Here is a 14725-nt window from a genome sequence, read left to right on the forward strand (position 1 = left end):
TTAAACGACTCATATACATATACCAAATTAATTAAATAAGCACACACCTCATACCCCTCAATGATAAATAATAGGCAATGGGTATCCGTACGATTGCCGTATCAATATGCTGACATTCTAGTCGTACGCAGCGCCACTCATTGGCCAGTTTAGGTCACATGACTAAGACTAAACCTAATCGTAAACCTCTACCTAACCCTAGAAATTGTTGCGGTGTAGGGTTATAACCTAACCCTAACACGCTACGTACTTGTACTTTGGTAAACGTACCAATAGCACCAGGGGTCGTCCGTACGACAACAGTACGAATAGACACTTTTTAAATAATAACTGATCAATCAATAGTCCAATCATAATTTGTATTTCTTTAAATAAGCAGTAAATGTCATCTTTAATCAGATGCAATAACATATCATTTGATTTTATACATAAGGTTGACATTAAGCTGTCATTATCTGTCATTAGCATGAACAAGGTGTCATGAAGTCTGTCATTAAGTGTTGTTCCCAAAAAAGTTATGACACCTTGGAGCTATGGTAGAATTTTTTGGGTTAGGCGGAGGGCTTTATTGGGGTTAGGTGGGGTTAAGGTTCAGGGTTAAGGTAACGAACAACACTTAATGAAAGCCTTCATGACACAAACCCTAATCATGCTAATGACAGCGTAATGTCAGCCTTTATGTATAAAACTTCACGTAAAGTGTTAGTGACTAATGTTACACATAAACTTTTTGAATTTCTGCCTGGCTCAGATAAAATGTGTGTAAGTCTTTATCTCGTCCTTCTTGATGTGCGACAGCTAATGTTTTGACTCTGACAATCAAAAATCTCTTACGTAACATAACAAAAGAAGACACATGGCTGAAGCTACTGTATGTTCCAGGCCAAAGACACGAGATGACAACTACTGGATAACATGCTGGAGTTGGCCGACACTGGGCCTGTTGGTTTGGATAATGTCTACTTCAGACCACAGCTGTGTAAGATGAGTGCCTGTTTTTCTATTGACTTGATATGTTTTGTTAATTCATGCTCTTTTCGTTCAAATCTGTTTTCAACAATTGATTGATTCAAGCAAAGCAAAACCTCTGACTCTCAGGTTTGAACAACTTCAGAGTAACTTCACTCTATTCTAACAGTACCCATGTTAAACCACCACCACTTTTACCACCAGATAGCAGTCTTGTTACATCAAGCTAAGCACCAGTCTCTTCACGTGCTCCTGCGACACAGCCCCAACTCCACACAAATCCCCATGAATTTTTAATGAGACACAAGTGAGTCAAAGAGGCTATCAATATTCCGAGCACTCTGGTGATAAAACTTTACTACAACGATGAGGAACGCTTTGAATAATAAGGTAAACACACCCAAAAATCAGGGCCAATCCCTTTGCCAGAGCAAACAAATGCATTTAACGTATGGATCTGCTGTGTTTGGAGGGCTTTAGATGGTTTAGATGAATTAATGTGAGGTGAAATATCTAAGCACTAATATCCCTACTGCACTGGATACACACACACTTCAAAACACACACACACACACAATCTGCTGTGTCTGCAAACACCCTCCAAGTCAATATGCTGGCCTTGCATATGCAATAAAGCAAAGCGTGGACAGCATTGATTATGCTTGTGAATAAACGATGGACACTGCTGATTGTTCTGTAAGTGATAAGTGATCCTCTGCTGTCCTCTTTTTCATTACCGCACTTGCTCTCCTTTATTATCTGGCCCTTCTCTCCTTGGCCGCAGTCCCAGGATTCACTGGGGGTGACATATGCCTCCAGCCAACGGCGACCTAACATTTACAGGCTCCCTTACACACCCCACACATCTCTAGCTTTGCACAAGACAAACAAAACTTGGATAAAGTAGCATTTTAAGGACTAACATGATGAATACTAAGCATGGAATTGCTAAAACCGCACCAGAAATTACTCACTTGCACTTAAAACTCCCATAGTAACAATAAAAAGGTATAAACCACACGTGGGCAACTGGCAGCCCTCAGTCTAATTATTTGTGGCCCCCAAAGTTATAGCACAAAATGACTCCAAAACCATGCAAAATGACAAAAAGATACACGAAAGGACAAAAAGATACACAAAAGAACAACAAAATGACAGAAAAATACACAAAAAGACAATAAAATACACAAAAGGACAACAAAATACACAAAATGGCAGAAAAATACATAAACTGACAAGTATAATACACAAAAATGACTCCATAAACAAACAAAAAAAACAGAAAAATACACAAAAAGATAATAAAATACACAAAAATGACTCCAAAAACACAAAACAACCACAAAAATGCCAAAAATAACTTCAAAAATGCATAAAATGAAAACACAACAAAACAAAACAAAAAACACAAAGTGGGAGATAATTATATACAAAATGACAACAAATACACACAAAATGGCAAACCTTTGATTTTTTGTATCTATTAATACTGAGTTTGGTCAATAATCTAAATGCTGACATGAATGTAGATAATGTGACCATGAATCAGAAAATCACATTTTTGTGTGTTTTTATTTGTTTTTTTTTTTATTAATGTCAGTTGTTTTTTTCTACTTTTCTTAAAATAGAAAATAGGTGCAAAAATCCCATCACACACTAAGCAGTTTACAAAGTACTGTATTGTATCCTTTTCATGTGTTCTACTGGCCCCTTTTGATGTGGAAATATAATATGTTTTAATCATTATACTATAGTAAAAATGGCAAAATAATTGCAGAAAACAAGGTTCACCTCGAAGAATCACATTGGTTTTAAATCTATGTGCTATTAATGATCAACATTCATTTAAAGTTCCAAACCACTCAAACTCCAAAGATGTTTTGTGCTGATTTGGGCGTCTAGGATGAAACCATACTTTTTAAAAAAATAAATAAAAAAAAGCTTTAATTATAATTATTTTAGGGTCTGAAACATTGAGTTTGGCATGTTTTCCACACCCAGCAATGAGTCTTACATTTATCAGGACACATTTTCAATGTTAGTGTAAGTGCACATAAGGCAGGGTGGGGGGCTCGTAGAAAGATAGCAGCAGGGGGCTGGTGTGTGTCAGGAAGACACAAATTGAGGTGGAAAACAAGATCAATTATCCACGAGTTTGCTGTCTGGCATGGCAGGCAGAAACGACATGCCTCGGATAAGGACGTAACACATGCTGGGGGATTAGATAGGGTTTCCCACAAGGTTATCTATGCTGATGTCTCAAAGGTTGTATAAGCCTTTGGATTACGCAGATGTACTCGGTGGTTTCAGCGTATGCAGCGGAACACTCAGAAAAGGACAGAAAAAAGTGAAGGCACGGCTACAATCAGCTGAAATGGGATCAAGACAGACGCATCAAAGCATCAAAGAGCACATTTAAAAGAAACTCAGGAAGCCATAAAGGTCACATTTGATCATCTATTTTAGAGAAACGTGTGTAAAGCATGCACATGGGGAAGCATAAATCCTCATTATAGAACAAACTGTACATGTTAAATGAAGTGCAGCTTTAGAAATGAGCCTGGTAATAAAACTGTATCGTTCCTATGTACTGTACACTCCCATACAGCTTCAGTATTCAGTCAATATTAAATCAAAGTCATCTTTACTCAGCCTGGATTGTTCGAATCAAACGATTCTAGAGCAGCTTCAAGATCGCTGACACCAACATGACTCGTTGATTAATCTGCTGAATCGTTCTCCTGTGCACATTCTCAGCCCCGTTCTGATTTACTGCCATAAGTCACCATAGTTTAGTCAAGGTTTTTAACTTTGATTAAAGTTGAACGACAGAAATTTCCAAATGATGAAAAAAAGGAAAAACTTGGTAAATTTCTGAAAATCTAACAATGTCATATAATCTCTCCCTTGTGATAATAAAATAACTGCAGGTGGATGAATATACAGTGTATCGATAAATGACAGCACTGTAAAGTGTTCATACGCATGACCTGATACAAAGTGTGCAACGATTTCCTGCACAAATATTCTCTGATTTTTTTAAAATTTGTGGTAATTTTTGGGATTGCATGTTCATATATTTCTCTGATCGGATGGACGTCTTTTAGATCAGGGCTGAGCTGCAGATTTTAAATGAGTTGTGCTGGAGTTTGCACTTCTACGTACACATAAAATACAAAATATGTAAGAAACGGACAATGTCCAAGCAATAAGTGAAAGCCATAAGTCCCAACATGATCTTCACTTTAAATTTCCTAGATTTTGTGACCAATTGTTACTTAACTAAGGGAATTATGATGTCAGAATTTGAGGAAAATGTAGGATTTTGTAAGAGTTTTGTGTTTTTTTTTTTCCAACTGTTTAACAATAAAAATGACTGCAATCATGAGATATAAGCACGTGGAAAACTGTGAGTCCTTGCAAATATTGTTGAGTTTTTTTTTTTTTTTTTACACAATGATTCATGTTTTCTCTGTCATTTTTACTTTCTCCTGCGGGCCGAATTGGATGCTCCGATGGGCCGAATTTTGCCCCCGGGCCATGAGTTTAACACTATTTTTTAGATGATCACCTCTGGCAATAGATAGAAAGCAAAGACAGAGGCTTTCTTTATGACTTTGGATTAGAGTTCACCCGCTTTGCAAAGTGATGTGTGCACGTAAGCATTAGCCAGATGGATCAAAGCAAAGAGGATATAAAACATGTGTGTATTAAAGTCAACCTTTTTGTTCAATGAAGCAGGAATTTACTCTGCTTTAATGATTTTGTAAATCACTTTGCTTTGTAACTTTAGGTCGTTCAACTAAAATCAGATGTTTACACTGAAACATGCAGTTATTTTGATCGTCTACTGTATACATACAGTTGTTTGAGTCAGTACATTTATCATGTTGGGGTGAGTGATCAAGGACTTTGTGGATGTCATGGTGATGAAAGTGTTTTCTGTTACAAACTATTAAATCATCACCGTAAGCCCCAGCATTGCTGAGACAGGGGGGGGAAAATCAATTTAAATGATCTTTGCATGTTTTTGTCTCTCGACCAGTGCAGCGGCTACGCATTTACAAAGCCTTAATATCAGAACCTTGTTTTAATCTCCAAAGGCTTCACACTTGGAGAGTTTTCTCCCTGCTTCATGTTCACTTCCTTATCAGGCGGCTCACCTGCTTCTATTGAACATAACAGCTTGAATATTATGCTGGCCAATATTTCCTTTGTAGTCGTGTGGACCGACCCACACCGACCAAAAGGATTTAATCAAGGACTAATGTGCTGCAGATTACTGTTCGAAATGACTGATCCACATGAGTCGAAATCAATTGAGGACAAACAAATGTTTTTTTTTTTTTTTTTTTTTTTTTTTTATTGTGAATTATGATTGGATTGTGTGTGATTTATCAATTACTATAATAATTTACCAGTTAACAAAAGCAGGAACTTCCCTTTCTACAACTTCACTGATATATTTCTGCTATTCTATGAGGAGAAAATCAAACGTTTGATTGGCGGAATGACCTTTTAGTGACGTCCAATAGCAGCTGAGGCATGTGCTGTGTATCTAAGGGACGGGTTTGACAGGCAGACAGACAAAGTGCGGAACGCTACACGAGGCTAGCAGATGTTCAGACTCATGAACAGACTAGACAGTAGCTGAGTTACAGTGGGCCTGCTCTCCCCAGGCCAGATGTGGAGATTTAATAAAAGCACATCTGCACAGATTGCATTGAAGAAGCACCTGCTTTTTCATTCTGAATGAACCTTTTAAGTAATGCATGTGTCTGTCAACAGAATCCAGGACAGACATATGGTTGTTGCCTAAACCAGGCAGCTGATAACACCATAATATACAATTTAATTACTTTAATATGAAAATTATATGAATAGTAACCTGACTAATTACAGTTGCCAAAGAAAATGCAAATAAGGATGAATAAGATGAACCCCTCGGAGTCAGTATAAACCTCAGCATAACTCCTCAGAGTCAGAATTACTCCTCAGAGTCAGAATTACTCCTCAGAGTCAGTATATCCCTCAGTATAACCCCTCTAAATCAGAATTATTATTAGTCAGTATAACCCCTCAGAGTCAGTATATCTCTTGGTATAGACCCTTAGAGTCAGAGTTACCCCTTGGAGTCAGTATATCCATCAGTACACCCTCTCATAGTCAGAATTACCCCTCGGAGTCAGTATAACCCCGTGGAGTCAGTATATCCCTCAGTATAACAACCTCTCAGAGTCAGAATTACCCCTCGGAGTCAGTATAACCCCACAGAGTCAGTTTTAATAATACTGTAAATTGTATTAATATTAACTAACAGCAGGGGGCGTTGTGTTCAGTTTCCCATCCATCCATTCTCATTTTTATTCCTGTTTTCAGGGTCATGGGGTTCTGGGGGTGCCTATTTCCAGCTCACACTGGGTAGGGGTACACCCTGGACAGGGTGCCAGTCCATCGTAGGGCAACACAGAGACAGACAACCACTCACACTCACTCCTACGTGCAATTTAGAGACTCCCACCAACCTTACAATCATGTTTTTGAATTGTGTGAGGAAGCCCACGCAGCACAGAGAGAACATGCAAACTCCACACAGAGTGTCCACCCCAGGGCTTGAACCCAGGACCTTCTTGCTGTGAGGCGGACATGCTAACCACTAAGCCTATTGCCCCTGTTCAATTTCCCAATAGGTTTAAGTGGTAAAATTGACCAAAAGACCATTCTTTAAGTTGGGGCACGTGGGTATGAAAATCTGACTAAAGTTGGGGGACGTGTTATGGGACAAACATCTATTCTATAACAATAAAGTATATAAAAAACAAAAGTAAGGATGTTATTCATCTTCATTGGAGGATCATCATCATCATCATCATCATCATGTCTTACCTTCAGTTTGAGGCGACACACTTTGCTGAGAAAGCCAAAGGGACAATAGAAAGATCCACAGAGAGGAGCAGCCCATACTCTTCCTCTCCTCTTCTTCTCTTGCTCAAATCCACTCCCTAAACTCTGCTTCACAATCATCAATTCCTGTTCAGCGTTATTGGTCCTATATCTGAAAATGGAGATGAAGAGAATGAAGAAGTGAAAAAGTAATTACAGGCCCTCCAAGATAAAACACAATCAGTCACTTTTAATTTGAAAAGAACTCGTACGAGTCTTGTCAAGCTTTGCAGGTTGCCAAGAGGTTTTCTCATTAATATGCAAAGATGCACAGTTAAGCTTTGGCTGACTCAGACAGAGACAGTAGTTAATAATTGCTCCCAATATGTTTGGAACTTTGGTGTTATTCGGAAAAAAAGAAATGTAGCTCCCTTATAAAAGTGTATTCATGATGAGTAAATATTGATAGTCGTGTGTTATATTTATTGAGACCTTTTTTGCATAAACAGCCTGAACCGCAAAAGTGTCTCAGCTGGTTTTAGGTCCCATGACAAGCTAGACACCAAATCTTTCATTCTTGAAAACAATGAAAGAAGCAATCAATTCCTAAAATATTGGCATATTCAATGGAAAGGAGTCCTCTTTATTAAGTTTTATCAGTCAGGTCTGGTACCTTATGACAGATTATGATAATCTAGTTGGTCACCTATCGGTTTATTATACATTAATCCTGCCATGTCCATTTTAAACCAACAAACATGGATTTCAAAAATTTAAAATAAATATTTGACAAAAATTCTTATTTTAAAGTTTTTCTTTTTCTATTTTTTTTTTTTAAATTTGATTCTCATTTCATTAGAGTGTTATAGGATAATGATTTTGTAGCACTTAGATTTAGGGTGCATTCACACCAAGCAGTTAAAACGCTCTATGATTCCTTTGCTGGAATAGTCCACACTTTGCAACAATCTCAGTAGAGGGAGATTTGTAGGTGTTCATTAGTGCAAATAGAGACACAATGACTTCCTGTTACACAACCTTGACTGGGAAAACAAGGTTGGCATGAGAAGTATTAGCCTTCAGGCTACAGCTTTAGAGAGAGAACTTTAGAACCATTATTATGCTAGCTAGCTATCATGTGAAAACACAACTGGCAATTGTCTCAATATTTAAGGTTGAAAATAAAGCTGCGATCAAACTGTAATCAGTATTCAACACTTTCCAAATAAATCTGTAGTGATTACAGGTAGCTAAAACAGCTGCAAAATAGTCAGCTAGCATGTCACAACTTTAGAACCGTTATTATGCTAGCTAGCTATCATGTGAAAACACAACTTACAATTGTCTGTCTCTATATTCAAGTGACATAAAGGCAGCTATCGAATTGTATTCAGTAATTAACACGTTCCAAATAAATCTGTTGTGATTAGCTAAAACCGCTACCAAATGGTTGGCTAGCATGTTAACAAACCAGCGTTCTGCAGCAAAAATGCCTGACATATAAAATGCATGAACATATGAGTGTGCATATGTGCGTACCGTTAATATGTGTGAGTAGTTTATGAGTATCTGTAAATTCTTGACGACCACATCAAAGTGGAATCTGTCTTCTCTCAACCACTAACCTGACCAAAAAAAGATTTCTGTTCATTCATCTTCCACAAATCAAAAGTCAATGCATCTTCAAAGAGGATATAATATGGCTCTCATTCATCATGATTCAGAAGACGTAAAAAAATTTACAATCAGTGAAAAACAATTCCAGAAGCTTCCTGGCGTATTACACCATCTGGTCAAAGTGACTGAAGGCTAAATAGTTTATAGCATCTGCTGAAAGAAGTGTGAGCTAGCATTACCTGGAGCTCTTAATGTAAAAGCCAAAAAACCACTTTCCCTCTTTACATACCAGCGCGGATGTGTGATGTGTCTGTGCACGTATCTTTGTATTGTTGAGCACAGATTGTGCTGAATGACAGGCAGCTCATGCACAGTGTATAGCTTGTATCCTTTTTAGAAGAAACTCTGAAATAACGACTTTATCGAGGCATTTGTGAGCTTTTCTTTTAATGTTTTGACATTTGAAAGTCTTTCATTTTTCCCAAAGCAAGTAACTTTTATTATTAAGTAAGGTTAAGTAAGTCCACATTTCCCTTACTGAGCTTGCGGTGCTTTAAAGTTGTTTTTATTTATATTTATTATATATGTGGGACTGGTTAGTAGTTGGATGGGAGACCACTGAGAATTCCAGGGCCCACAGTGGGGGGACAGTCGCTCCAATGGTATCTGTCATTGTGTCCTTGGGCAAGGCACTTCACCCACATTGCCTAGTATGAATGTAGTGTGTGAGTGAGTGTTGGTGGTGGTCGGAGGGTCCGATGGCGCACTATGGCAGCCTCGCTTCTGTCAGTCTGACCCAGGGCAGCTGTGGCTACAACAGTAGCTTACCACCACTAAGAGTGGCGTGAAAGAATAATCCTTTAATTCTGTAAAGCCACTTTGAGTGTCCAAAAAAAGCGCTATATAAAATTGATGCATTATTATTATTAATATTATTATTCACAGCAGAGGTTTTTGGCCAAATAATGATGGCAGCGCATGAGCTAACATGCTACTGCTGACAATGCTAACACTTTTTTTAAAATTCCAAACAAACTTTTATTGAAATACGTGAGAACACAATCAGAGTTACTAAAATAACGACGCGATCATTAGGTTCTCTGCTTCCGATCTAGCACCTTTTTAGGCCTTTTATTCTAAAATAAAAAGTCTGACACTTTTCTGAGCAATGAGCGACTTGTTTTTGTTCAACGTATTAACACACGCGAGGCTGCACGACGTAACTTGTTCACTACACCGACGTCATCACTTGCCCATTTCAAGTTACTGAACTACTGTAGTGTCAGCTAATGCTAATTACATTTTTCAAAGTGACTGTTAAATAAAGTAGCCTGGATATTAGCCTGCTGCGGTTAGCTTAATATTTATCCTCACCGACCAACCATTCCATGCTAACCGCTCACTACTTTTTTGTAACTTAGCACCTTTTTGTAAATCAATCTTGTTTCCATTAATGATATTTTACGCTAGCTAAGTGACGCAACACTAAATGTGGCTTGAGAAACTATGAGTTTTCTAACCAAACTTGAAAAATTTAGGCCAAATTGTTGTAACTGACAGAGAAGCTAGCTGTTAGCTATGATTTACTTTACACAGAATTTGTTTTTGTGATTTTCTAAAAGTGCAGGGACTTGTGGGGGCTGCAAAAAAAAAAAAATGGCAAAACTATTTTTTTTTTAGCTAAATCATAGGTGATTTATGCATTCAAGCATTGTATCTACTGTGATTTATGGAAATCAATTAGTGCTTTTGTACTGTGTGCAGGTGGCCAGATGATTTCTGATGTTTGCACGATTGACAAAACCATGTGATGCATTTTTTTCATGTTTGATCTTTTATAAATGTCATTGTTTGCCAAAAGTTTTTGTTTGTTGGAATTTATCAGATAAAAAAAAAAACACCACCTAAAATTGTATTTGGAGTCGTTCACCTCATTACAACAATAACTACAACTTCAACACTAATGTTATGTCAGTCTGGGTAGGTTTAATTATCATTTTACAGGTAAATAAAAAATAAATAAATAAATAAATCAAGGAAGGTGAAGAATGCGTTACATCCACTAAAGAGGTAATATTCTAATATTCACCAGCTTTCATCCAGATCGGATCCAGATGTGCATTCCATCACGATTTTTCCCAAACATGGGAGTTTGAATTACAGCGTCATCAATGACATTTCTTAGAAGCCTTTAAAGTGTAACCGACAGTTAACTTTGTCAGATAATATATATGTGAATATCTGGTAAACAGGTTATTTGGTGCTTGGCAGAGGTTTGCGTTATCTGAACGCTCTTGTTTTTCTTTATTAGTGAGACCAACTGGTTTGATCTAAAACATTTCATATTTTTATTTATCAGTGTATCAGCTTTATCTGCTACACTGCCAGTAAGGAGTCCACTGGATAACACTAGAACAATTAGCACATTGCAGACATGTAGAGGAAAAGCCCAACACCCCTCCCCCTTACATGCTGTTATCCCCTAAATTCATTTTTACACACACACACACACACACTCATACATCAAATTCTTTCTGCACATCAGCTATTTCTACATAATGGCATTTTCCATCTTATCACTCCACAGGATGAATTAATCCTGCAGGTGGGAAACCATAACCGTGGAAAAACAGGCGTGCGCACACACACACACACACACTCAGCATATCTTCAGCACATCAGATCTAAAAGCTAATTCCCATTCTAATAAATAAAATCCTCTGTAAATCTGCAGCCGACTGTTGTTATCACTTTGCATTTTCCCGTCAAGCAACACCGGCAAGTCTGTGCATGGAGGGGAAGTGTTTCCAATTCATTCTACATAGTTTCATCTCCCCTACTATGCACTCACAAACACCCACGCTTGCTCTTATTATTCATGATATTGTCATAACTGTAAAATGCATGACATCTTCTTCTCAGCTTCTTTGCATCTGTGCTCAGCATGCTATGTGAATGTGGGGAAATTGCAATAGAAGGTGGTTATTTTTACAAAAAACATACCAAAGAGAGGCAGGCTAGATCCTCGCAGTCAAGAATGTGTTATTTTTGAAGCGGTTCTTTGGTGTTTGATCATAGAAATCATGTTTTAAATGGAAATATTTACTTTAAAAAGATGCAGTGAAGGCTCTGGAAGGAAAATGTTGGCCTTGGTCAAAAACATGTAACAATGATATCAATAATGTACCTGTAAACGTATTTGTAACTAGTTTCTTTAGTATGGGTCCATGTATTTTCACTTACCAATGCAGGAAGGGCATCATCCTTCCATCCCAGCTGATCTTTTGTTTCTCAAAAAAAAGTTGCATCCAAGTAAGATGATAGAGTGCCAGGCAAATATGTTGTGTCCTTAATTCAGCTTGATAACAAATTGAGAATCAATGTGCGTCACTGTAAAGCCGGCGTAGTAATGGAGGAAGTGTGCACAAGAGGAGATGAATGACACAGACTTTCTTTACTTGACTCTGCTGGGGCAAGAAAACTTTGGGGAAGAGGGGTGGGGGGGTGGGGGGTGGGGGGTGGACGCATTGCAACTTGTTAGCTCAGAGATTGAGGGCGCATGAGACAGACAGACGGGGAATGAGGTGAAGACACAGTGGTGGAGAAAGAGGTGGAGGTTCAAGATGCGCTTTGACACTATGCATAGTTACTGTTTTACCGCCCGTGGAGGCGTAGACGCAACCTGCCAAGCTTTCATTCCAGAGTAACAGTATAAGTGGTGAAATAAAAAAAAAAGGTGTTAGGTGCTTCAAGGTTAAGTCTGCAGTCACTCACGATCATGCAGTAAGAAGTGTTCTGAGTGACAGTAGTGGGAATATCTTAGAAACACCCATCTGCAGACAACCCTCCAACTATTTCTACATGTTGTAGTACATAATCCTCAAGATGGGACTTTATACCAAGGTGATGTTTTCCTCCACCGTCTCTGTTTGACATGGTCAAGTGTTTTGTTCTCAAACATTAAATACATTCCATGTTCGTACAATAATCACTGCTCCCAACATTATGAAACAAAATACAATAGAAATAAAAGCCAGCAGCGCAGCCAAGGTTAGCCTATAGCAGTGGTTCTCAACCATTTCACCAAAATATAGGTGCCAGAGACTGGGGACCCCCACTACCTGACATGAACATTGAAAAACAGTCATGTGGAGACAGGGCCATCTATAAGGGGGAATAAAGGGGAGAGATTTTTTTGGGGCCCATTTAAAAAGTCAGTAAAATGATGGTCCATTGTTCTATGAATCTGGGATAACCACATGTATTACTTTATCTCAATAATATCCACTGTTATCCAGGAAGTCTATCATTATTTTTGCCATAGTATATAGTTATCTTAAAGATGTAAATCCTTGGTTTATTCAGAAATAAAATGGGTCAAAAAGTGACCAAAAATGGTGGAAAAGGTGGTGAAATTGAGTTTAATAACCACAGAAATTGGTCAAAAGTTGCAAATTAGAGTGGCCAAAAACGGACAGAAAAAGTGGTAAAAAGGGTTCAAAGTGTCAATATTGGCTTGAAAGTGGCACCAGTGGGGGGAAATGTAGAAACTATTAGTTTAAACCTGCAAATAATGGGCATGGCAAATGGTGAATGCAGGGGTCAATTGGCAAAAATAAGCATAAAATATGATGAAAAGAGATTAAAAGTGACAATTATGGATCAACATATGTGACATTAGGTGGTAAAAATTGTGTGAAGGGTTTATAAGTGCCAAAAAGGAGTAAAAATATGGCAAGAAAAAGTGACAAAAATAGGTTAAAATACGACAAGTTTGGTGTAGTTGCAGTAAAAGGGTAAAAATTAGCAAATATGGGCTGAAATTGTCCTGAAAATATTCTTAGTTTCTTAAAGGCATCTGGCGACCCCCTCCTAGTGTCTCGCAACCCCAAGGTTGAGAACCCCTGGCCAATAGAAACACAAGTTCTCCCAGTGGACTCATTCTTTGGTATTCAGCCTGTATACTAACACATAAACCCAACCAAAAATAGCTTGTAAAGCAAACACCTTCTTAAAGCAGTGAGCAGAGAAAATAAATCTGTCATGTTTTACAAGCCTCTCTCAGTTGTGTGTGTGTGTCCGTGTGTCTCTGTTTGTGTACCGTGTGTGTGTATGTGGTCGTTGAGGGGCATCGGGTCGCCTTTAATGGTCAGCTACAGGAATGTGGTGAACAGTTTAATAGGTTTAGCCAGCTGTCAGTCTTGACATGTAATAACTCAACACACAGAGTCCTGAGGGGGGGGGGCTATAGACTTTGATCATGTGGAGGGGTGGTAAAGCAGTGTGATAAACGAGTACATTAATGCACCGTATTCCTAGAAGCACCACCAAAGATATGAATACTGGCACAGCTTCCTATGTGAAAAGTATTGAAGATGGTAGACCTTTTGATTAGTCAATACCAAAAACTCTTATTGTGAAAGGCTGGAAGTAGTAGTAAGTATTCTGTGTTAAAGACGAACTAAACCCAAAAACAAGTCTTTTTTATGATGAAAACAGATGTATTTGGGTATGAATCAATCAATCAATCTTTTATTTGTATAGCGCCAAATCATAACCAATGGTATCTCAAGACACTTTACAGTAGAGCAGTCTTAAGGACGGACTCTTCATTTTATGGATACACACATATGCATATATACGTATATACACATACATATGTATCCCACACCCAACATGAAGTAGTGCTGTTGATTGATTCTTGTCTAATTCTTGATATTTTAGTCTGAGAATGTGCTTTGTGACATTTTGGTCACTGTTGGCCCTGCCCCTCATATAAAATGTAGACTGGGTGTGTTTTAGCTGCTCCAGGAGCCCCGCCCATAATTATGGCATTTTTTGAATTTGTAGCGTCGACTCACGTCAACCAAAGCCTTGGGGGTTTACTCTTAAAGTTGTTGTTAAAGTAACTTACCACAACTGTTTTCTTTCATCCACAATCACACAATACTGTAATACACAATACAATACACAAAATTGCACCCATAATCTGGAATTTGTGTCGCCTAAAAAAAGGAATTAGAATTTCAATAACTCATCATGTCATTACTATTATTGCAGGATGTGCCTCAACATCTCAACAACGCTACAAGTGTAACAAGATGTAAAGCTACATGAGGTAACTTTCCAAAAAGGCAAATACCAAAACACAGTATACTCAACTCAGGTTTGGAGTTACAGTATGTACAACCCATTCAAATTGAAACTGTTAATACAGTATATGTGGGGAGAACTCAAGTGTTTACAGTATTTTCAT

At 38.0% G+C, this 14725-nt stretch overlaps 1 protein-coding gene across 1 annotated transcript in view; it reads right to left on the reverse strand.

The window, feature by feature from the left end:
- The window catches only part of col7a1l (collagen type VII alpha 1-like), a 72663-nt gene extending 60752 nt beyond the window's left edge, over window positions 1–11911 (reverse strand). The window contains exons 1-2 of the mRNA XM_028450474.1: window positions 11713–11911; window positions 6856–7024 (exon numbers count right to left, since the gene is read on the reverse strand). Of these exons, the coding sequence (XP_028306275.1) occupies window positions 6856–6931 (76 nt within the window). The 5' untranslated portion in view covers window positions 6932–7024; window positions 11713–11911. The remainder of the gene's footprint in view (window positions 1–6855; window positions 7025–11712) is intronic.
- Window positions 11912–14725: the final 2814 nt, after the last annotated feature.

Source organism: Gouania willdenowi, chromosome 6, assembly GCF_900634775.1.
Source record: "Gouania willdenowi chromosome 6, fGouWil2.1, whole genome shotgun sequence".
Lineage (NCBI taxonomy): Eukaryota > Metazoa > Chordata > Actinopteri > Blenniiformes > Gobiesocidae > Gouania > Gouania willdenowi.